Source organism: Micromys minutus (assembly GCF_963924665.1).
Source record: "Micromys minutus genome assembly, chromosome: 7".
Taxonomy (NCBI): domain Eukaryota; kingdom Metazoa; phylum Chordata; class Mammalia; order Rodentia; family Muridae; genus Micromys; species Micromys minutus.
The window spans coordinates 14,619,681-14,646,974 of NC_137976.1; the positions used below are offsets into that span (position 1 = coordinate 14,619,681).

At 33.9% G+C, this 27,294-nt stretch overlaps 1 protein-coding gene across 1 annotated transcript in view; it reads right to left on the reverse strand.

The window, feature by feature from the left end:
• NCAM2 (neural cell adhesion molecule 2) overlaps positions 1 to 27,294 on the reverse strand; it is a gene marked incomplete at both ends in the record, with an annotated part of 450,721 nt that overhangs the window by 178,799 nt on the left and 244,628 nt on the right. The window contains 2 exon segments of the mRNA XM_080918990.1: positions 14,003 to 14,120; positions 23,652 to 23,789. Coding sequence (XP_080775116.1) covers positions 14,003 to 14,120; positions 23,652 to 23,789 — 256 coding nt within the window.

Sequence of the window (27,294 nt, forward strand, 5' to 3'; positions counted from 1 at the left end):
AAATGAATTCAAAACATGCCAATAATACCAGAGATATAGTCATTTTAAAAATTCACACCTAAAATATACATCACTAAAATGTAACTTGAGGAAAAACCTTCATGGGGCACTTTCTATGTGGTCGTCGAAATTGAGCACAGAAATATCAATTAGAGAACACAAAGGCAACACCAAAATATGAGTCAGGAAAGAAAAGTTCTAGTGGGAACTAGTAATCACAAAACAATCGCAGGCAATATTGTTCTGACCTAAATTCCATAGATCACACAACAATATTGCTTCAAAAACACAAACAACAGCAGATATCCTGGGACACAGGCCTGGTGATATTGCACTGTGAGTAAGGAAAGCTCAGAGAGCTAGGTGGAACATGCTGAAAAGGTGTGCCTGCAGGTCACAGTAAGGGTCTGGGAGAGGGACTGTGGATCTTCCCAGAAAGCCCGGCTCACAGACCAAAGGAACAGGCCCAAGGTGGGACCTGGGGTCAGCCCTAGAAAGGCAGTGCTTGAAGTTCAGCTCTACAGGCCCTCATACACCTGGAACAGAGGGGAGCCTAACACAAAAGCACACTGGGAGTTTGCAGAGAGCAGAAAGTACTGTGCTATCTGGAAAAGGGTACATTTTGGCCTAGAGCCAGGTCCCTGCCAGTAGTACTTAGGACCTGTGGGAAGAGAGCTGAGCTATAAGGACAGTCTCAGAAGAACTACCACACATGAGCCCACAAAGACAGAGCTGAGTCACTGCTATCAGAACTCACTGCTTGCCAACTAAAAGCCGAACACTCAGAAGCAATTTTTTTTCTGGAGCCCACAGTCCCTCAGATCCACAGAGAGAGAGGTGCCAGTCACTGACAACAAGACCATGTATAATCACAGATATCAAGATGGCAAGAGGAAAACAAAAGAACTTAAGCAATAGAAACCAAGGCAACATGGGAACATCAGAACCCAGCTCTCCCACCACAGCAGGCAGTGGATTGCCAAACACTCCAGAATAAAAGGACTCAAACTTGAAATCATAACTCACAATGATGATGGAAATCTTCAAGAAGCACATATGAGTATCTTTAAACAAGCACAGGAGGACAACCATAAGCAAATAGAAGCTCTTAAAGAGGAAACACACACACACACACACACACACACACACACACACACACACACAAACTCAAAAAAACTACAGGAAAACACAACCAAACAGATGAAAGAATTGGAAATGAAAATAGAAACAAAAAAGAAACCATAAAAAATACAACCCTGGGGATGGAAAACCTAAAACAGATATCAGGAGTCACAGATGTAAACATCACCAACAGACTACAAGAGATGGAAGAGTGAATATCAGGGGCCGAAGACAACATTGAAAACAGAAAAAACAGAGAAGATGCAAAAACCAAAAGCTCCTAACCCAAAACATACAGGAGATCCAGGACACAATGAGAAGTCCAAACCTAAGGATAATAAAAATAGAAGAGGGCAAAAAATATCAACCAAAAAACACAGTAAATATCTTCAACAAAATCATGGAAGAAAACTTCCCTATCCTTAAGAGGGAGCTGACCATGAGCAAAAATGACGCCTACAGAACCCCAAACATACTGGACCAGAAAAGAAACTCTTCCTGACACATAATAATCAAAACAACAAGTGTTCAAAACAAAGAAAGAATACTGAATTTGATAAAGGAACAAGGACATATAACATATAAAGGCAGACACCCGACTTCTTTTTTTAACTAATTAATTTATTCCCTTTATATCACAGTATCATCCCCTCCCCCAGGTAAAGCCTCATACAGTTTCTTCTTCCATTCTTCCCCCTCCCTCTTCTCTATGTATCACCTCTCCATATCAAGTTGCAGCAGGGCCAGGTGTATCCTCTCACACTAAGACTAGAAACAATGATTTTGTAAGGGTACTGGGGTCCACAGGCAGTCAGGCAATAGATTCATTTGTTGAAAATGATTTTTCCCCATTGTACAGTTTTGGCTTCTTTGAAAAAAAAGTATCTATAGCTGTGTGGGTTTATTTTTGGGTTTTGGATTCAATTTCATTGACCAACCTGTCTGTTTCTTTTTTTTTCATGGTATAATATTTTATTTATAATTATTATATTATTTTTTGTTTTTGCATAAAAGTATATGAATATATTTTTGTCATTGCTTGGCCTTTTTTATATAAGGTTTGATAGTGTGCATTAAGATCTTACTAGTTACAATGAGCATAAAGTACACATAAAACAGGATGTAACCTAGAATTAGTGAAGGTTTTCTTGGTGTAAAATGAGTAACATAATGGATTTTTTCTTTTCTTGATTATACCCGACTTCTAAACAGATACTATGAAAGCTAGAAGATCCTGGACAGACATCATACTGACACTAAGAGAACACAAATGTCAGTCCAGGTTACTATATCCAGCAAAACTCTCAATCACCATAGATGGAGACTAAGATATTCTAGGACAAAATTAATTTAAACAATATATGAAAACAAATATTCCTACAAAGAATAATGTATGGAAAACACAATACAAGGAGGAAAACTACATTTAAGAAAAAGAAAGAAAATAACTAAGCAAGAAAACCAAAAGAAGAAAGACACACAGACATAATTCTAACTATAAAAGCAAAAATAGCAGGGAACAGCAACCACTATTTCTTAACATAAATAGACTCAATTCCCCAATAAAGATATGTGGACATTCAGACTGGATACATAAATAAAATCCAGCATTTTGCTGTATACAGGAAACTCATCTCACAGACAAAGACAAACACTACCTCAGAGTAAAAAGTTGGAAAAGAACTTTACAAGAAAATGGCTCCAAGAAACAAACTGTAGTAGCCATTCTAATATCTCATAAAGTAGATTTTGAACCAAAGGTTATCAAAAAAGACAAACAAAGAAATTTTTTACTCATTACAGGGAAAATTTATCAGGATGAATTCTCAATCCTTGACATATATCCTCCAAATACAAAAGCACCCATATATATGAAAGAAACCCTACTAAAGCTCAAAACAAACATTGAACCACACATAATAGTGGGAGACATAAACTCCACACTCTCATCAATAGACAGATCAGGCGATCAGAAACTGAACAAGGACACAGTGAGACTATCAAAGATTATGAACCAGATGGAATTAACAGACATTTACATAGCATTTCACCCTATAACAAAAGAATATAATGTACTCTCAGCACCTCAACCCACATTATCCAAAATTGACCATATAGTTGGTCACAAAACCTCAAGAGATATAAGAAGATTGAAATACTCCCATGCATCCTATCAGACCACAATGGACTATTAACAATACAGACAGCAAAAAGCTCATATCCACATGGAAGCTGAACAATACTCTACTAAAGATAGCATGGTCAAAGAAGAAATAAAGAATGAAATTAAGGATTTTCAAGAATTTAATGAAAATGAAAGCACAACATTCCCAAACCTATTGGATGCAATGAAAGCAGTAGTAAGTGGAAAACTCATAGCTCTGAGTGCCTCCAAAAAGAAACTGGAGAGAGCATACACTAGCATCTTGACTGCACAGTTGAAAGCTCTGGAACAAAAAGAAGCAGATACATCCAGGAGGAGTAGAGGGCAAGAAATAATCAAAGTCAGGGCAGAAAGTAACCAAATAGAAACAAAAAGAACCATTCAAATAATCAACTAAATGAAGAGTTGGTTCTTTGAGAAAATTAACAAGATTGATAAACCTTTAGCCAGACTAACTAGAGGGCTAGAAAGAGTATCCAAATTAACAAAATCAGAAATGAAAGTAGAGGCATAACAACTATGACTGAAGAAATTCAAGAAATCATCAGATCCTATTACAAAAGCATATAGTCAACAAAACTGGAAAATCTGGACAAAATGAATGAATTTTCAAGCAGATATTAGATAGCAAATTTAAACCAAAACGAGATAAACCATTTTAATAATCTCATAACACCGAAAGACATAGAAGCATTTATCAAAAGCCTCCCAACCGGAAAAAAAAAAAAACAGAATCAGGACAAGATGGGTTTAGTGCAGAATTCTATTAGACATTTAAGGATGACATAATACCAATAATCTCTAAAATATTCCACTAAATAGAACCTGATATAACACTACCTAACTCATTTTTTGAGGCTACCATAACCCTCATTCTTAAACCATACATAGACCCTACAAGAAAAGAGAACTTCAGACCAATCTCACTTATGAACATTGATGCAAAAATACTCCACAAAATCCTTGCAAAGCAAATCCAAGAACACATCAAAATGATCATTCACCATAATCAAGTAGCCTTCATCCCTGGGATGCAGGGATGGTTTAATATACAGAAATCCACCAATGTAATCCACCATATAAACAAACTCAAAGAAAAAAAAAAACCACATAGTCATCTCACTAGATGCTGAGAATGCATTTGATAAAAGTCAACACCCTTTCATGTTAAAAATCTTGGAAAGAACAGGAATCCAAGGCCCATACCTAAATAATAATAAAAGAAATATACAGCAAACCAACAGCCAACATCAATCTTAATGGTGGAAAACTTGAAACAATCCCACTAAAATCAGGGACTCCACCAGGCAGCCCACTTTTCTGCTACCTATTCAACATAGTACTAGAAATCCTGGCTGGAGCAATTAGACTGAAAAAGGAAATCAAAGGGATTAAAATCCCCATCAAAATTCCAACCCAATTCTTCATAGATTTGAAAAGAGCAATGTGCAATTTTATCTGGAATAACAAAAGACCTTGAATAGTGAAATCTATCCCCAACAACAAGAAAACATCTGCAGGAATGACTATCCCTGACCTCAAGCTATATTACAAGACAATTGTGCTAAAAACTGCATGGTACTGGTACAGAGAAAGGCACTTGTATCAATCGAATAGAAGATCCAGAAATGAGCCCTCACATATATGGTCACTTGATTTTTGACACAGGAGCTGTAAACATTCAATGGAAAAAGGACAGCCTCTCTTCAACAAATGGTGTTGGTTCAACTGGCACTCAGCATGAAGAAGAATGAAAATAGACCCTTCCTTATCTCCTTGTAAAAAGCTCAAGTTTAAGTGGATCAAACATCTCCATATACATTGAAATTATTTGAAGAGAAAGTAGGGAAAACCTTAGAACACTTAGGCACAGGAGAAAATTTCTTGAACAGAATAACAATGGCTGGTGCTCTAAGGTCAAATATTGACAAATGAGACTTAATGAGATTGCAAAGTTTCTGTAATGCTAAGGACACTATCAAGAAAACAAAATGGCAGCCAACAGATTGGGAAAAGATCTTTATCAACCCCACATCAGATAGAGGCTTAATATCCAAAGTGCAAAAGAACTCAAGAAGTTAGACACCAGAGAACCAAACAACCCTATTAAAAATGGATTGCAAAGCTAAACAAAAAATTCTCAATTAAGGAATATCAAAAGGCTGAGAAGCATCTAAGGGTGTGCTGAACATCCTTAGCCATCAGGGAAATGCAAATCAAAAAAAAAAAAAAAAAAAAAAAAAAAAAAAAAAAAAAAAAAAAAAAACCCTGAGATTCCACCTCATACCAATCAGAATGATTAAAATCAAAAATTCAGATGACAGCAGATGCTGGTGAGGATTCAAAGAAAGAGAAACATTTCTCCACTGTTGGTGGGGTTGTAAACTGGTACAACCACTCTGGAAATCAGTCTGGCGATTCCTCAGGAAATTGTACATAGTACTACCTGAAGACCCAGTTATTCCAGTTCTGTACATATACCCCAGAGAAGCTCCAACATACAACAAAGATACATGTACCACAATGTTTATAGCAGCTCTATTAATAATAGCCAGAAGCTGAAAAGAACACAGGTATTCTTCAGTAGATGAATGGATACAAAAATTGTGATATATTTACACAATGTGGTACTACTCAGCTATCAGAAATAATGATTTTATGAAATTCTTAAGAAAATGGATATATCTAGAGAATATCATCCTGAGTGAGATAACCCAGTAACAAAAGAACAGACATAATATGCAGTCACTGATAATTGGTTATTAACCCCAGAAAGCTCTGAACACTCGAGAAACAACTCACAGACTGTATGAAGTTTAAGAAAAAAAAGAAAATGAAAAACCATTATGCTTAATGTTTATCCACCAAGAAAACTTTGACTATTTCCAGGTTACATCTTGTTTTGCATGTACCTTATGCTCATTGTAACTAGTAAGATCTTAATGCACACTATCAAAACGTAAAAAAAAACACAAGTAATGATAAAAATGTATTAGTATACTTTTATGCAAAAATCTTGTAATCTGTATATTTATCTTTGTTTTTTAAAATAAATTTGTTCATTTAAAAAAATTTAAAAAAATATATCATAATTAGAAATAATCAATAGCCTAAATAGAATTTAGTGGAGATTCAAAATAGATTAAAAGAAGTTTGAAGTAATGAAAAATTTAAATATAATGTTCTAAAATTCATCCATGTTTAATGATGGTGCTATTTACAGTCACAAGCTTGTTTATAATAGAATGAAAATAGCAATGGCAGAATGGTTACCTAAAGTGAAGGGAGATAAAGTGCAAAGTAAATAAAAAACAAAAATAAAAATAAGAACAATATTCAGTGAAACATAAAAGACAGGCTAATAGAATTTGAAAGTTCATTATGTTTCTTAATTGAATGTACATATATCTGTGAACAATAGGTGAAGAAAAAATAAGAAAAACCTTTGTAATAATTTTAAGATGAAGATTAGGATGTTCACTATTTAGAGGATGTAACAGGATGAAATTGAACCAGTGTTAGGTTGGTTTTAGCCGCCGTGACTGAGGTGTATCCCTGGGAAATTATGCAAAGCAACAGATCTGGCACAAGGGGCAGGCAGTATGTATCCCCAAGTGCACCCAACACAGTCCACAACATTTACAAAAATGTATTTTTATAGTTTTGATATATTTTTTATACCTACAGATACATTAAATGAAATAAAAGTCTTTCACTAAAAAGTAAATTTACCTTTACAAATGTTTAAACAATACAATTCTATTGTTCAAATAAAATTTTTAAACCAAACACTGAAACATGTTTCAAGTGAAGTACTATCCGGTATGAATAAGAAATGTCATTTGAAGGTATATGGATAAAAAACAATGCGTGTGTTTGTGTGTGTGTGTGTGTGTGTGTGTGTGTGTGTGTGTGTGTGTGTGTGTAGAATTCATTTTGAATTTGACACATTTTTATGCTATGTTTATTTTAAGTAAATTATTAAAAATAATATCTGAAAAATGTTAAATGTCTAAAACTTCAGGGAATGCATAATCATAGATGTCATGTTCTAGATTATCATTTGTTCTTTGGATTCAATATCATAAAAATATTTTGCAGTCTCAATAAGATGTTTTTCTGGCAAATTGGCAATGTTTGAGATACATCATGTTCACCTGGGATCCTGGGATTGGTATCCTAATGTAAGGTTGGCAATCCTAGTAAAATTTTATTTTATTTTTATTTTTTTATTTTTTACATTTCAGGTGCTATCCCCTTTTTGACAATTCCATTCCCTATCTGCCTCCATTGCCTCCATGAAGATGATCCCTCTCTCAACCGCCTCTTCCTACCTTAACACCCTGGCATTCCCCTATGATGGAAAAATGAGCCTTCACTGGATCAAAGGCCTTTCCTTCCATTGATGCTAGAGAATGCTTTTCTCTGGTGCATATGCACCTGGAGTCATGGGTCCCCCATATTACAAAGAATTAGTATCTGTATCCGTTCTAATTACTTTGTTTGTAGATGTGCTTTGCTTATGGAATTTTACTAAACTACAATCATAAACAAGAGAAAGACAGTGACAATGGAGGACTATAAAATGTGATTGGTCATCATCGAGGCAAAGTACATTTTAAATTTAATAGACTTAATAAAAAAAATCACTTTTTAGAATGCAATTGTTATTTTTTTGAGTGGACAATTTGTTAAATTAAAACCTACTTTCTTGAAATTTCACCTATATAACTATTTTATAATATAATACATTAAGACAATATACAATTATATTTATATAAAATACATTATTGTGTTTACAAATAATAATGTGGCCAAAAATGCTAATACATCCATTTTAATACAGACTTTACTCCAGGGTGTTAAGAAAAATCAATCAGTAACACGTGATGTGCCAAGGATGAAAAAAAAGATACACTGACACCAAAATAAACATTCTCCATCAGCCTTTCACTCAGAAAAATTATAGCATAGGCATGTGCACATGATTCACTCATTAGGTATGTAATCTAGACTGGTTAACAAAAATTAATCGCACCTTAAGTTGTCAATAATCCTCACAGCATGGAAGTACTCACACATTTGGAACCCTAAGTTCCATGGTGAAAAGAAAGAAAAAGCTCTTGAAAATAGTTTCTAATATTCATAAACATCCCAAGATATGCACACACATATATACACACAAACATACATATACACACACATACACATATTCATATTAAATTATTTTAAGAGCTTTTTTAAAATAATTTTCACTATTTATGAGGTATAAGAAATTACATCATCTTTCTATTTTTTCACCTTCCAATATTTACCATATGCTCCTCCTTGCTCCTTTTTTAAAGTATTGATATAGAAAGAGACTGACCCACTTAGGGATCCATCCCATCTATAGACACAAATTACCAATACTTTGGCTGATTCCAAAATTAGTTTGCTGACAGGAGACTGGTATGGCTATTTTCTGAGAGAGTCTTCTACCACCTGGCCTATAAAGATGCAGATACTTGGCTCAGGCCATCTGCCACCAGGAAAAGAGGAGATCCAGGGACACAGACCTTGTGAGACAACACCCAAAGTAGCCAGGGAGCAGAGAGATCTGTGCTGAGCACTCACAAAGTGCACCCACACCCATTGGTTCAGGAAAGCAGGAATCCTGCATTAGGGTGTCTATTTCCAGCCAGCAGGTGGTAAGGCCATCTGTCACTAGGTACAGCAGAGATCCAGGGACACAGGTCCGGTACAAGAGAGAGACAAGATGGCAAGAGAAAAGCAAAAGAACATAACCCAGGGAAACCAAAACAACCTCGTAACACCAGAACCCAGCTCTCCCATCAGAGCAAACAGCAGAATGACAAACACTCCAGAAAAAGTAGACTCAGACCCAAAATCATACATCAAGATGATGATAGAGATTCTTAAACAAGAACAGGAGGAAAAGCATAAAGAAATATAAGCTTTTAGAGAGGATAAAAGAAAAACGCTCAAAGAATTCAAAGAACTAAAGGAAAATAGAACAGAAGAGGGGAAAGAATAGAAGAAGGAATTTAAAATGATAATGGAAACAATAAAGAAAACACTAAAAGAGACAACCCTTGTGGTGAAAAACCTAAAAACAAAATCAGTAGTCACAGATGCAAGCATCACCAACAGACTACAAGAGATGGAAGAAAGAATCTTGGGGGTCAAAGACAGCATTGAAAACATAGACAAAACAGTCAACGAAGATACATAAACCAAAAAGCTCCTAACCCAAAATGTCTAGGAGATCCAGGACACAATGAGAAGACCAAACCTATGGATAATAGGAATAGAAGAGGGTGAAGAATATCAAATAAGAGGCACAGAAATGTGTTCAACAAAATAGTAGAAGAAAACTTCCCTATGCTTAAAATTAGATGACCATCAGCATAAAAGAAACCTACATAACTCCAAACAGAGTCGACTAGAAAAGAAATTCCTCCCAAAACATAATAGTCAAAACGCCAAGTGCCCAAAGCAAAGAACAATTACTCAGTGCAGTAAGGGGGAAAGATCATGTAACATATAAAGACAGACCAATCAGAATCACACTCAATTTCTCAACAGAGACTATGAAAGCAAGAAGAGCCTGGACAGACATCATGCAGACCCTAAGAGAACACAAGTGTCAGCCCAAGCAGGTATACCCAGCAAAACTCTCAATTACCAAAGATGGCGAGACCAAGGTATTCCAAGACAAAACTAAATTTACAAAATATTTGAACACAAACGCAGCACTACAATGAATTAAAGGTGGAAAACCCAATAAAAGGAGGGAAACTACATCCTAGTAAAAACAAGAAAATTCCTAAGCAAGAAAACCAAAAGAAAAAGGACACACAGGCACAATACTACCTCCAGAAGCAAAAATAGCAGGAAACAACAACCACTATTTTTTAATATCCGTTAACATAACTGGACTCAATTCACCAATAAAAAGATAAAGGCTATCAGACTGGACACATAAACAAAACCCAACATTTTGCTGCATACAGGAAACTCATCTCAGAGACAAAAACAGACACTATCTCAGAGTAAAAGTTTGGGACAAAAAAAACCTTCCAAGCAAGTGTCCCCAAGAAGCAAGCTGGCCATTCTATTATCAAATAAAGTAGATTATCAACCAAAAGTTATCAAAAAAGATATAAAAATGGACACATTTTACTCATTACAGGAAAAATTTGTCAGGACTAACTCTCAATCTTTAAAATATATGCTCCAAATACAAGAGCCCCCATATTAATAAAAGAAACCCTACTAAAGCTCAAAAAATACATTGCACCCCATACAAAAATAGTGGGAGACCTAAACACTCCATTCAGACCAATGGACAGAACATGGAAACAGAAACTGAAAATGAACACAGTAAAACTAGCAGAGGTTATTAACCAATTGGAGTTAATACATATCTACAGAATATATCATCCTAAAACAGAAGAATACACCTTCTTCTCAGCCCCTCACAACACCTTTTCCAAAATTGACCATACAATTGGTCAATAAACAAGCCTCTATAGAAATAAGAATATTGAAATACTCCCATGCATCCTATGAGACCACCATGGTCTAAGGCTGGTCTTTAATAACAACAAAGATAACAAAAAACCAATATACATATGGAAACTAAACAATGTTCTATTAAATGATAGCAGGGTGAAAGAAGAAATACAGAAAGAAATTAAGGATTTTCTAGACTTTAATGAAAATGAAAACAAAACATACCCAAACCTATGGGATGCAATGAAAGCAGTACTGAGAGGAAAACTCATAGCTCTGAGTGCTTCCAAAAAGAAACTGGAGAGAGCATACACTAGCAGCTTGACAGCATAATTGAAAGCTCTAGAACAAAAGGAAGCAGATACACCCAGGTGCAGTAGAAGGCAATAAATATTCAAACTCAAAGCAGAAACTGATCAAATAGTAACAAAAAAGAACCATTCAGAGAACTAACAAAATGAAGAGCTGGTTCTTTGAGAAAATTAACAAGATTGATAAACCTAAGGGCTAAGGAATAAGATTAACAGAGGGCAAAGAGAGAGTATCCAAATTAACAAAACCCGAAATGAAAGAGGAGACATAATAACTGAAACTGAGGAAATTCAAGAAATCATCAGATCATACTACAAAGCCTATACTCAACAAAGCTGGAAAATCTGGAGGAAATGGATGAATTCCTAGACAGATACCAGATACTAAAATTAAACCAGGACAAGGTAAACCATCTAAATAATCCCATAACACCAAAAGAAATAGAAGTCATCATCAAAATTCTCCCAACCCAAAAAAGCCCAGGTCTAGATGGGTTCAGTGCAGAATTTTATCAGAACTTTATTTTAGGACCTAATACCAATACTCTCAAAACTATTTCACAAAACAAAATCAGATGGAACAGTACCTAACTCATTTTTTGAGGCCATGATAACGTCATTCTTAAACCATACAAAGACCCTAGAAAACAAGAGAACTTCAGACCAATCTCACTTATGAACATTGATGCAAAAATACCCAACAAACTCCTTTCAAACCGAATCCAAGAACACATCAAAATGATAATTCACTATGATCAAGTAGGCCTCATCCTCAGGATGCAGGGATGGTTTAACATATGGAAATCCATCAATGTAATCCACCATATAAGCAGACTCGAAAACCACATGGTCATCTCACTAGATGCTGAGAATGCATTTGACAAAATTCAACACCCTTTCATGTTAAAAATCTTCAAAAGAACAGGAATTCAAGGCCCATACCTAAACATAATAAAAGAAATATACAGCAAACCAAAGGCCAACATCAATCTTAACAGTAGGAAACTTGAAGCAAACCCACTAAAATCAGGGACTTCATAAGGCTGACTGCTCTCCCCTTAACTATTCAACATAGTACCTGAAGTCCTGGCTGGAGCAATTAGACAGCAAAAGGAAATCAAAGGGATACAAATTGGAAAGGAAGAAGTAAAAAAAAAATCACTGTTTGCAAATGACATAATAGTGTAGTTAAATGACCACAAAAATTCCAGCAGAGAACTTCTACAGCTGATAAACAAGTTCAGCAAGGTGCCTGGATAAAAATTAACTCAAAGAAATCAGTAGCCTTCCTCTACTCAAAGGACAAACATGTGAAGAAAGAAATTAGGGAATAGATACCCTTCACAAAAGTCACAAACAATATGAAATAGCTTGGTTTGACTCTAACTAAGCAAGTGAAGGAACTGTATGACAAGAACTTCAAACCTCTAAAGAAGAAAATCGAGGAAGATCTCAGAAAATGGAAAGATCTCCCATGCTCATGGATTGGAAGGATGAACATTTTAAAAATGGTCATCTTACCAAAAGCAATCTACAGTTTCAATGCAATCCCCATCAAATTCCAACCCAATTCTTCATAGAGTTGGTAAGAACAATGTGCAATTTCATCTGGAATAACAAAAGACCTAGAATTGCAAAATCTATTCTCAACAACAAGAAAACATCTGCAGCAATCACTATTCCTGACCTCAAGCTATATTACAAGGTAATTGTGCTAAAAACTGTGTGGTACTGGTATAGAGATAGGCATGTGGAATAATGGAACAGAATAGAAGATCCAGAAATGAACCTTCACTTATATGGTTACTTTATTTTTGACACAGGAGCTGTAAACATTCAATGGAAACAGGACAGCCTCTTCAACAAATGGTGTTTGGCCAACTGGCACTCAGCATGGAGAAGAGTGAAAATAGACCCTTTCTTATCTCATTATACAAAGCTCAAGTACAAGTGAATCTAAGATCTCCACATTAAACCAAGTACACTGAAATTATTAGAAGAGAAAGTAGGGAAAACCTTAGAACATATAGGCACAGGAGAAAATTTCCTGAACAAAACACCACCAATAGCTCATGCTCTAAGCTCAAAGATTAACAAATGGGACTTAATGAGATTGCAAAGTTTCTGTAAGGCTAAGGGCACTGTCAAGAAAAGATAATGGCAACCAGCAGATTGAGAAAAGATCTTTACCAACACCACATCAGATAGAAGCCTAATATCCAAGGTATACAAAGAACTCAAAAAGCTAGATACCATTGAATCAAACAACCCTATTAAAGAATGGGGTACTGAGCTATACATAAAGTTCTCAATTGAGGAATATCGAATATCAACAAACTGCACCCCCCAGAGCACCTAGTGACTAAACCATCAATCAAAATTCATATCGCTTCTTATTCTATTTAAAATGACAAAAACATTTTAAAATAATAATAAAATAAAAAAACTTCAAAACTGAAATAAGACAATATAAACACAAGAAAAAGAAAGTAAAAACTTTCAAATTCATAATTTCATTTTCATTATTATTACATATATATACACACTATGTACATATACATACACACATATATGTGTGTGTGTGCATATATATATATACATATATATACTTATGTGTGTATGTATATATGTATGTGTGTGTATATATAAATGTGTGTGTATATGTACACATATGAGAATTCTCATGTGTACATACAGTCCTAAATACACTCCGCTTAATCTGTATAAATTTACTTGTCTGTATGTTTCCAGAGATGATTGTTTGGTGTAGGATAATCTTAATTTTATTTAAATGATATAAGACAATCTTTGTTTCTTTGTAAATAATTACAACTTCAAATTTATTCAATGTGCCACATATAAAACACGGGGGCACTTACTCACTTACCGGAACCAAGAGATGGTAGGATCTGGGGATCCCGAGGCCTTGCAGGTTAAAGTCATCTCTTCTCCTCTCTCAGCAGTAGCATTGAAGGACTTCTGGGGCATCACAATTGCTGGCGGAACTGTAGAAAAAAGGCCACAGCATCAAAAGTTGCAACTAGAATTCCACTCCAACAATAATTTGCCACTGCCATTTAATGTTTGAATCTCCATAGTTCCTTTCTGTTTATAGGGAATTAAGGTCAGTGTTATTATTCCTTATTTGTAATAGGATAATTCACCATGTTATTAGTTTAGTATTTCTCAATCGGTTAAACAATGAATTGTATATTTTAGTGAGCATATATAATGCATAAAATATGTCTCACAAAAAGACACAAGAGCACAGACTTAATCCATAAGGAAATCTACTTTGAGCATAAATGGATTACCTATTTGGGTTCTTATTGGTCTATGTAATTCCATGGGCCATCATTCACTGCTTCAAGACAGGGCTTTCAAATTAGGTGTCAAAGCATAATGTTCTCTCTGATTAACTACACTTAATTTCTTCAAACAACTATAAAACATTTTATGGAGAGAAACTGCTTCAGCTATAGAGTATGAAAATAGATTTTCATGAACAATTCAATTTTAAAATTAAGCTTCCTCAATTTCCAACTAATTACATTGCAAAACTGTATACGCTGCACATTTTGGTCATGTTGAAACTGTGGCTGAAATGCAGTGTTTGCAATAAACAAGTCAAAAACTTCCATAGCAATGTCTCAGTTTTAAAGTAGAGCTTTATCTAATACTCACTGCACAGCCCATGCCAATAAAGTGTATATGATGAAATAGTAATTATGAAATAAATATAGCAATCACTTAGACAAAATAGAGACACAGATGAATAGATGTTTGATTATAATTGCTTATCTTAATACTAGTGTTCAGGTATTTAGCAAATGAGACTTTGTCCTATTGACAATGAGGAAAGTGGCTAATATATACATTAAAATTATGTACATTACTTCACACTTTCACCTTTAAGAGGTTAGGAATAGGAAGCATGCTTTTAAATGAATTAGCATAATAATATTTACTAGTACTTTTAAAGAAGGACCTTTATAGCTATTAACTCTTAACTCTCAGGACATATTAATTTTCGTCTCATTTATTTCTGTTGTAACTATAGAGATGTTAATATTTTTAGCATATAATCTACTACTTAGATTTTGTGTCTTGTAAGTGAATATTAAAAGAAACACATTTGAGTTTTCTTGTCTTTTTAAATTTATTTTTCAAAATTATTATAACATAATTACAATATTCTCTTCCTTTCTTCTTTTCAATTACTCCATGTACCTCCCTCCACTCTTCTTTCAATACATGACATTTTTCAATAATTGTAGCTGCATATATGTGCATATATTGCATATGTGTACATATATATCACAATTGCATATCTTTACAGCAGTGTTCAGATATGCATCGATGAAGCATTGTCCCTTTGAAAATGTATATATGTATATATGTATATATATATATATATGTATATATATATATACACACATTGAGGAATATATGAATATATGTTCTTATATTTTATATATATATATATATATTTCTTAATATAACTTGTTCATTTCCTATGTTACTTGTTTGCATATTATCAGAATATTTTATCACTGGACAACTGAATAGTTTGCCTTTTTTATTTCCTATCGGTTCTCTGTGTTAGGTCTCGTGACTTTGTATTAGAATGACTCTTAGAATTACCCATCTCCAGGTTTGTTTTCTGATTAGTAATCAGTTCTTGTGAATTCATCAGTGCAACAGCCCTGCCATGTCAAGAGGATATAATTTTGCAGTGCGCTCGCTCACTCTGTGACTTTTGATTTTCTACTGTGCTTCCACAGTCTCCCTGAGATTTTGAGGGGAGTAGGAGTGGAACAAAGATGCTCAATTGATGGTTTATCATCCAACAGCCATTTATTCTAGGAACTCCCTCTAGTTCCCTGTCTCTGTATTCACCATCACGTACTGCATAAAGAGTCCACTCTGAGGAAGGCTGGGATTCTAGCAGTTTATAAGGTACAGTTCTGTTTCCGTTTGCTATTTATAAATTTATTTGAAGGAATGGTTCAATTATTTTTTTATTGTACTAACATACATTTTCTCATAATACCAAAAGCAAACTTTTAACAGAAATCCTGCTAGTTCATTCGTCTACATAGAAACTTTTAGAGTTGGAAGAGAGTTTTCATTTCTCTTGCTGCTGCTGCTGCTGCTGCTGCTGCTGCTGCTGCTGCTGCTAACAGACTGAAGCTATTTACAATTAACTATGATTTTATTTGCAATGAACTTTCCTCGACTATAGACCATCACTACTTATGCTTAACATAACATTTAATTTGATAAGAAAATGTCTATTTTATGTTACAGTTTAAGTGAACAAAATGTAGACTCACTACTTAATTACTTAATACTAAGTTCAGAAGATCAATTATTATTTTGCATAAATTAATGTGATAAAAATAACAAACTGTATCAGAGTATTGCCTTTTGCATCTTAAAATTGATTTGCTTTCTCCCTTCCACTTTGGTATTACAATATATATTCATATAGGTCAGTTCCAACATTATAATTTTTTAATTGCATTTATTTATGTGTTTGTTTAGGCTTGGTCATGCACTCTGGCCCTGATATCACTGTGAATTTCAAAGAAAAATTTAAAGGTTTCTGCTTTCTTTTTTTCACCTTATATGTCTCAGAGATCAAACTCGTGTGTTCCGGCTGGGTGATAAAGTTTTTCTACTGAGCCATGTTGCTGGCCAATCGGTAAAACTTTTGACACTTGCATGAGATTCTATTTTGCATTTGTGGGGACTATCCGCATCTAATTTTATTTAGAATGTATCTTATTTGAAGGTTATTTTTCACTTTATCTACTTACATTTCATATTTAACAAATTCTTAGTAGAATATCCGATTAAATAAGATGTGAAACGATTTAAAATTTACTTTCCACTCTTAAAAGGCTATAAATGTTTACTAATGGCATTGCCCTCAGAGGTTCTAAGACTGCACTGGACATCTTTGGCACAAGTTGAAGTTAATTACAGGACACCATGTTGGTGCCAGAGATTGTACCTATGTCCTTTGAAAGTGAATCCAGCTCTCTGAACCACTAAGCCTTTACGCCAGTCCATCATATGCTTATTTATACATTTAAAGTCTTGGGTCCATTTTAAAAATTATATAATGTATTCGAATCTTTTCAAAAACACATGTTATCACATCATACACTAAACAATGAAAGCATGTCTTATCTTCAGGACTTCTGATGAATTTAATATGGGTTATAGATATTTGCAGTGATATTTTATTATTTATTGATAAAGATAATCAAGTTAAACTGTTATTTAATAGAAACATTTTAGACATACAGAATTTAATTTTCTAAATTTTCTAAAAAACACCCAATTTTCAAATGAGAGACATAAGCAAAGCAATGTTAAAATTTTATTGAAGTCTAGCTCACTGCTTAAAATAATATCTCTAAGTTCTGAAAAATCATCACTGTCAGAAAATCAGTATTTCATTTCTATATTCTTATCAAAACTATCCCTATGTTCTCAAGCTTGATAAATGAAAACAAACAAGGGATAGTAATACATATTATTAACTTCTATCATATTGATAGAGATATAAGTTAGTAGTGATAGAACACATTAGCACTGAATTTCAATGTAGGATATACTGAGGAAAACGGATAAGATCTAATGCCATCAAATAATAATAGTGAAATTGAAATAGTTCTATTATGGGATTTTAAAAAGTATACTGAAAATGAACAGCAATTGTCTAATATCAGATCACAGTCATATTTGTGGAATATTTGGTACATAAACCAATAATTTCAAGTCAGTTGAAAGGTTCACTGTTAGAGGTTTTATGGAATGAATTACAATTCAGTTAGAAAATCTTGTGTTGACAAAGATTTTTGGAAGGCTGTCACTTGAGTTTTTACCTTCACAAAAGCCCCAGAATGCGCGATGCACAAAAAAATTCCTTTAGCACAACTTGAGATCATTACCCTACACAGGGAGTTTTCTCCTGTCCTAAACAATCTCACACCATTTTTTCAAGTTCAGGGAGAATTTCACTGAGACACTTCTCTCAGATATTAGCTGGCACTGCAGACAAGGCATTTTCTGTGCAAATTGGGCCCCTGGGAATCTTTCACTCTTCCTATCTGTCATACCCCATCCTTTTCTTTATTCTTTATTCTTTTTTTTTTTTTTTTTTTTTTTTTTTGCAAATAAAACTTTTAAAGGTGTACACTCTTTGGAGGATAAGCAGACGTTTCAAGCAGATATTATTTAAAAAAATACAGCTAGTAGACTAAATGGTTGTGAAGAGAAAATTACATAATTAGTAAGATAAAGAATAAATAGCTTTCTCAACAAGAAACACAGACTAAACCCTCTAGCACAAATGGAAGTTGACATAAAACTGGCCAGCAAATGGATTCCTTGTCAACTTGACATTCATTCACATCATTGTTAAGCCACAACCTTCCCTGTCTTATTCCTCCCAAAGAGCTTACATTAGTAAGAACATCAAAACACAAAATCTTGCACATTTTAAAAGTCCTCCATCCTTAAAAGTTTTGTCTCTTTGAAATATAAATGCTTATAAAATTCAGTTTCACAACAGTGGGATCTCAATAAATTAAAAATAAGTTGAATACTTTGTTGTTTCAGGAGAGTAGAACCAGTGCAATCACAGTATGGACAGTTGAAAAATAAAACTCTAATCATCTGGGATTCACCAATAATCTTCTGAGGTCCTCCAAAAGACTTGGGTCATGTCTCCTTCTCTGCCTACTGCAAGACACACTACTCTTCGTGGCTCCAGTTGGCTCTACTTCACAGCTACTGATATTCTTGGTTGTCATACAATGGTTTTTGCATCTTCAAACACTGGGGTTTCTGCAATTGGGCTGTACTCTCTCCTATCTCCTCTTCCATGCTCTGTTCATGGTGCCATAACTTTTATTCCATGCATGAACACTTCAATTCAGTGTTATCATGTGTCACTGAGATTGAACTTTCACCAATGGCATCTCCTAGTGTCTTACAATATCAACCCTCAGATGTTCTTCATCATCTCTTCATCCTGTCAAATCAGTTCAACTTTTGATATTCTCAGCACCAAGCCATACCTGCTGTCAACCCTCAAGAAAAATTTCTCAGAAGATTTCACCTCAACAAAGCTTGTCTCTTCAGTTCCATCAGATTGCCATTGATTATTTCAGAAAAGTTTTCACTTTAGTAGTTCTGATATCCTCTTGATCACAGCCAATTCTTCATCTGCAGCTAACCAGGATACATTCAAAAATAATGAATGGCCTTGGTAGATTTTAAGCATCCTTTTGAAATATTTCTAGCCTGGTCCAAATCTCCCAAATCTCCCACCAAACAGCTCACCAAGCATTGAACACTCAATGTTTTTTTCTTGCACAAAGTTGCAAAGTCCTTCCACAATCCTCCCCCAAAAGACTATGGTCAAGTCTTTCACAGCTTTCAATACTCAACTGTGATAATACTGACTTTAGTTAGGGCTGCTATTGTCACAGTGGAAAACCACAACCAGAATTCAGTTGTGGAGGAAAGAGTTTAATTGGCTTATATTTGCACTTTGTAGTCTATCACTGAACTAGAGCCTGGACTCAGGAGCTGATGCATAGTCCACAGAGAGGTGCTGCTTACTATCTTGCTACCCATGACTTCCTCAGAAGGCTTTCTTACAGAACTCGGAACTAACATCCCAGAGATGACCCCAGCCAAGATATGCTGTGCCATTCTCTTACAATCAATCGCTAATTAAGAAAATGTCTCATACATAGACCTTGTAGAGGAATTTTCTAAATTGTGGTTCCCTCCATTCTGGTGAGTGTGGCTAGGTAATAGTTATCTTTCCTTTAATATTGCCAGACTTCCAATTTAGGAAATTTAATAAAATTGAGAAGGCAATTAACATCATTGGAAATTAGATTGGTCTTAATAAATGTGTATTTCTTGCACTTTGCCTAAGTTATATATTTTATTTTGCATACTATTATTACCAATTCTCTCAAAAATAATTGTCTTATATTTGGGTTATTATTGCTCACTGTCTTCATCGCCGATTCAGTCATAATATTGACAATTTCATGGTACTACATATTTTATGTATTAATGCTTAGATTCTATGACATTTCATACAGGTTATAAAGAAAACTGTTATCTTATTCATTGTAACAAGACAAGTATTCCTCATTTTCTAGCTCTACAGAAACACTTAGATAGAGACAGAAATGCAGAGATCATAGCCCAACAATCACTGATGAAAACTACACTGTACAGCTGCACACTCACTTCACAAATACACCCGCCATTATCATCCATTGTTGATTGTGCCATTTGAAAGAAGAGTAACATAAAATTGCCTTAAAGTCCTATTTCTTGATCATTTTCATCGAACCTCAATTGTTGCTATCTCCATTACCCCAAATTTGAATCCATGGTTATCAGGTCATTTTTGTGAATTTACAAATGATTTAGAAAATAATGAACATCATTTTATATGAATAACCTTGTACTGACTTTTACCATTTCAATTTATACCCTCCTGTTCTTTTATATCTAAGAATAGATATAAAATAGATGTACTTTTTGTGTAGTGATAGAAAGCTGGGAGTCAGACAGGACAGAAATTTTGAATAGGGTACAGGAAATATTATCAGCTTCATTTTAAAGTGTGTAACTATGATTTCTGTATATGTACAACATAATTATCTAGCATCAAATCTTAAAAATGTTATATAAAAACTTATTAACGCATTCAATATATTTGTGAATGATTTTGCATGGTATTCATGAGTTAATCATGCTATGATCATGAAAAGCATGTAGTCACTATGGCTGCCCCTTAAATGAATGTACACCTAAATTTATGCTAAATTCAGTCTAAGGTACTCAAGTCATAGTATTCTATTTAATGTATCTTGTAAGCATATAATTGCCAAATTGAGCAGGAACATTTAAATTCACACCTTATTAGACTCTGTGCGTTTCTACTAAACTAGAAAAAAAGAATTCGGTACTGGGTAACTAGAAATGGCCCTTTGTTGTTTTCAAGTGTTACATATCTTTGTTAATATAATGGTTAATTGTGTCTCTTTTTATTCATTTTCTTCTCCATTAGTATGGGCTTCAATTACTTACTTCAACTCCCTCCCTCTCTCCTACTGAGAGCGCTCTACCCCTCTGCAGTATCTCTTTCTCATTGGATTAATTATTCCATAGATGACAAGTTTTTAATGGCTTACCCAATACACGTAATACTGCAATTATCTGCATATTAGAACACAGTGTATTCTAGTCACAGGTGCTCTGTTACTCTCATATCCATGGCCATTTTTACTATTTCTTTATGATTCTACATTTGTCTACAGCCAGAGTGTTCTCTCCCATTTCTAATAAATCACAATTTTAAGATACTAAATTTCTTCCTCTTTACTCTTTTGAAATCTTAATTTTCTCAATGATAAATGTTTGAGTGGTCAGTTGCAATCAGAAAACTGGAACAAAGACGTGCCCAGGGAAGTTTTTCTGAGACTCTCGAGATCTAGAGACACCAACAAACAGAGGAATCCATAAGATTGGATAAAATATATTTCCCGGAAAATCAAAGAACATGTAAGAGAAAAATCATAGCTGTCTGGTGGCTTTCTTCAATGCATCTCTTCAACAGGACCCAGGTGAGTACCTAGAAGCAAAATCAATCAATGCTGGAACTTGTATACCTTTATAGTACAGAAAAAAAAAAATGTTCCAGTTACTTTAAGGCATAAGACATTGTGGCCATAAATGGAAAACGTGTTAGTAAGCATTGCTCATGCTGAGAATATCAGACTTTTCAGCTGAGTCTGCATAGGAAAGTGATACAGAACTGATATTTCTGTGATAGATCAGACAGAGATGAAAAATAGTCTAATATGCATGACTATTCTCATGGCAAGAAATAATATTTCCTTTATCTACTTTCTTGGAGAGTCTTAAATAAATAAGAAGACAGAATTTAAGATTTTTCTTTACTGAGGAACTCATGTAGTAAATTTGAAGTTTTAAATTATGTTATTCAGATAAATACACATACAAATAATCCTTTTATCAGAATGAATATTTTAAAGTTAGTATCCGAAAAACTTAAAATGCATAATAATATAATAAATACAATTAAACAAGCGGGAATAATAATAGATTAGCACATTATTCACAACATATTATATATCATTTTAACAATGTAATTCAATATAATGTTCTAGTTATTTATATATATACATATACATAGGTATGCAGTAACATGTAATAACCCTGCATTGCCATGTATAAACTGGCAAAATAAAAGAACTATATTTATATTCACTTATGGTATTATGTCTGTGATCAAAAAGGAAAATGAATTACAAAGACTTAATGAATTACTGTTATGCACATTTCTTTAAATCCTCAAGACAAGTAACTTAAAGAACATGTGGATCAGTAAATAAAAAAAATAATCACCAATCACTCATATGTTCATGTTTTCTACATTGTATATTAATGCATTCTTATTCACATACAGGAAAATTATTTTAGATAGCCACTTTGTATAAAGTTAATATTTTAGTGTATAATAAAACATAATATTACATATATCCAAATTGAAATATCGATTAAATCTGTTTTGTTGTATTCAAATTATTTATCTACATTGAATGTTAAATACTATAAAAACTCTTGCTGTCAATAAGTTTTGTATTATGTTTTGTTTTTTGTTGTTTTCCTTTCTATTGACATACAAGTTAGGATTTATCCTCTTCACAACAAATTTCCTGCATTTGACATATTGTTGTTTCATTTCTTTTTTCCTGAATGGTATGCAAATCTATGAATGGTTATTATTACTTAAATATTTGGTGGAACAAAGGTAGAACCAAGTTATGAGTGGAACTTTCTCAGTGGAAGGAGAAAACCTTAAAAGCATATTTTAAATATTAAGCATGAAAAACTTTATGGAAGAAAACAAAGCATAATTGCGAAATATTAAGGAAATAGCATGGTTATCTCTTAGACACTAATCATAACAAATGAAGGCAAAAATAATTAGATACAAATTTTCTTTAACCAGTTTGTGCAGTATAAAAAGCAGTTGGAATGAGATACTGTTATAATAAACGTTGCTATTTAAGATTATTGATAAATAAAAATAAAAAATGAACTTAATTATTAAACTTGCAAAATGTAAATTAGGAAAAATCAAGAGAGACATCATAGAATTTTAAGTATCCATCTAATCTGAAATATCATTATGCAAAATCATCATTTTGCATTCAATCAGTGACACACACACCTGACAAATGGTAATTAATGTACTGAAGAGGGAAGGCATCGAGACTGTGGTTGTAAGTTTTTTTGCAATGAAGCAGATGCCATTAAAAAAAAAAAGTTGGTGCATTCTCATAGGCACAGATGGATGACATTTAGTACAAAATATTCATTGTTGAATTCATAGTTGTCCTCTTAATAAACACTTCTAAAATAAACAACAGATTGTACACCAATAATTTATGGCTTACCGTTAACAACGACAATGATATCCCGGAAGTCAATCTCTCCCCTGGCCTCCACTCTTCCTTCACACCTGTATATACCTTCATCACTTTTATTGATCTTGAGGATCTGCAAATTATTGTTTGCGAGCACTGCAAACCGATCTGTAAAACAATGGAGAGAAAATGACGTCAGGTATCGAGGCTGAGTCCTGAGTGTTCTCAATTTCTAAGAATTAAAATACAGCAATCTTCTGACACTATCCAACTTTCCATCCACCAAAAATTCAAATTTGAAAGTAAAATGCAATTTCACGACTTCAAGTTTTTCACCCTACCTCGGCCTTGTTATATTCCCCCTTAATACATTCAAGACTTTATATCCACATAAAATGGTTAGACTATTATTTTCTCCTTGGTGCTCTGAATGCAAAAATGATGCACAAAAGAACAATGCAGGGAGTTTAGATGTTGCTGACATGACACATTTTAAATGCAGCCACTTGGCTCTGGAAATAGAAAATTTATTGAACATCCTTCCCTAAGAATAATTAAACTGCCAATTTTTTCATAACCTGAGAAGGCAGCCAAATGACCCACTAATGTTCAAGACACATAAAAATATAAAAACATTTATGCCTTCAATTTATTTAAGTAATCCTTTCTGAAAATTACAAATCAATCTTTTGGAATAATTAGATATGAACATTAACTTTTATTTCGAAGTTCAATGTTGCCTGTTTATGTGCACAGAGGTAGGCTGCTGAAAGCAATATCTGTGTCTTTTAAAAATATTTCACTTTATGTGTATAGACATTTTATCTGCCTCCATGTATAAGTACCAGGTGCATGCCTGTTTTTTCATTTCCTATGAAAATGGGTTGATGGATGGTTTTGTGTCACCATGTAGGTGCCAGTAATTGAACTCTAGTGTTCTGCAACTCCAACAATGTACATTTCATCTGACTGGGACTAAAGGTATTAATGAAGTGCAGCGTATAATTAAAATATCTAAGCAACATCTCTATTTAATAACATTACTAAAGAAACATTTTAGTGTCAAAGGTTTCTGTTGCCATTTTTAACTATGTACAAAAAGAATGATCTCATGCCTATTTTTACCCTGTATAAGTCATGCTTCTTAAATCCTTGAGCTATGTAGAAGATTGGTCTTCTCTAGACAATAAGAGAAAAGCCTACTTAAATCATTCTTCTGTAATCTCATGATGGATATCTGACACACAGCTCCTATCAGAAGCCTTCATTATCTGACCTTGTCAATGGAGTAACCTGTGGAACATTAGCAAAGACTATTTCCAAACCATCTACATAATCATACATGTATATGTATGTTTATATATATGGATATGTATACATAGTTTTTATGTTATAAATCCAGTTCTATTACCCTACAAAAAGATCCTAGCTGCAGGACAAAAAAAAAATCTCTATTTTTAGATCTATGTAAATATGCATTTTTAAAATTATTTTAAGGATTTGGTTCTAATGTTCTGAAGTTAGAAAAGTTTAAGCTGCACAATTCCACCAAATCCTTTATTCTTTTTGCATTTTATACAGCTCAGTATTATGTTTCAATTTCAACTCTGGTCATATCTGTTTTGTATCTCTTTTTTCAAGGCTTAAGTTTGGTACATACTGCTTAAAATAGATACATTGATCCATTGTCTATTGACAGTTTAATTCATTGAAGAGCACAGAAGCTGGAAAAGCACTTTAGTATTTCATGACCAAGGGTGGAAATAGAACTCAAAGGGAATTGCAGATTTGCACTGCAGTGTGGGATTCTGGGAAACATTGCCAGACACACCACAGTGGTGTCAAGTCCTCATCACCACTGCCTTTCTCACAGCCTGCATTCTAAGGCTTCATCTGCAGTCATGTTTTAAAAGTGTTACTCCTTTTATAGGTACTTGTGATTAAGATTGAAAAACATGTATGCAAATGTGTACTGCGATATTGGATAATATGAGAGTGTAGACAATGTCAATAACATTTTTTTCTTACAACTTCATTTAAAGAAAAACAGAGATACATGTACAGATTTTTAAAGACATTTTGGCACAAAACTACATGAGTATATTTTTGTCAGTACTTGAGTTTTTCAAAGATTTGATATTATGTGTTGAAATCTTACTATTTACAATGATCATAAAGAATATGGAAAAAAAACATAACATAGAAATAGTCAAAGTTTTCTTTCTGTGTATAGATTAAACATAATAATTTTTAAATACCAAAAATTGCCACAAGGCTATCTTCTTAGCTCTTGAATTATTAATGACATAAGGTCTAGGTGTATCCCACTCTGAGAGGATGAAGAAACTTCTGGTCCTTTTAGATCAAGAAGCAATGCCGAAAGCTCTTGAGTTTACTTCTCATATATTTTGTGGAAAGCTTGAAGGATGCACACATGCTAATACCAATGTGATTTAGTCTTATATTTATGGTATTAGAATGTTTAGTTGAGAGTTTATCATTATCTGACAATTACTGAGTATTATGAAAGGAAATTATCTTAAACAAATGACCATAAATTATAAATACAGCCCATTCTCTCTAAATACTTAAAAATAGACATTCTACTTTTTATCCTTTATGCTGTGAGCATTTCATCTCTTCACAACACATAATAGAATCACATGCCATGGAAAAGACTCTAAAAGATTCAATTATTTTGTACCTGTATGTGAGGCAGATGCATTGAAAAATATACCACATTGAAAATGTCCCTATGCACAATGGTAAAACCGCATAATATAAGCTAATCATACTTTCAATTTCAAACATCATATTCTGAATTTTATACCTCAGACTGCATCAAAATCATAATGACACCGTAAACAAATATTGTCTTCAGTTTATTATCCAAACTTATCTTTCCACAATATTTAGAGCATACTGGTATCTAGAGATAATACCCATAGACTATAATGCAGATTTCATACTGAAGTTTTATTCCACTTATATATGATACGTGCTTTGACAATTAAGATCTAGGTGTTGCAGTGTTCACTTGTGCTTCTTCTGGATTGTTTAACAATGTGATCATTTCTGATGGAAACTGAGGACAAACACACATTTCCCTATGGCAGGAGTTACACTGTGTTTTCAACTTTCTATATTGATCACTTGTAAACTCTGCTGTTGAGTCGGCCACACACAACCCATGACTTTAGAAAATGGCTGGCTTCTGCTGGATTGTTTTTCTTCATACTTCTTTCTTTTTGTTTTGTCTTTTCGTTTGTTTGCTTGTATTTTCAATTTTGTTTGTTTACATGTAGCCATGATTTTCAGGTTGGCTTTGGAAGTATTAAGAAGCTGACATGGCCTTCATATCTTGATTGTTCTGAATATATCTTCCAGTTGTTGGGATTACAGGCACATGTCCTCATGGCAAGCCTCCCGACTTTCTCTTGCTATCTTATTCAAACCAACAGGGGAACAGAATTTGACCTAAAGACCAGAGTTCAGCAAACCTGCACTTAAGTCTTAGGCTTCAGAATTGTTTGAATCTTGATGTGAAATTTGTTTCATCCGGTGTTATTGTTTGCCTGTTCATTCCTTAGAATCAGATTCCTGATGGGTTCCCAGACAGTCTTAAAAATCACAACCTCCTGGGGTCAGCTTTCTGAGTGCAGGACATGCTGGC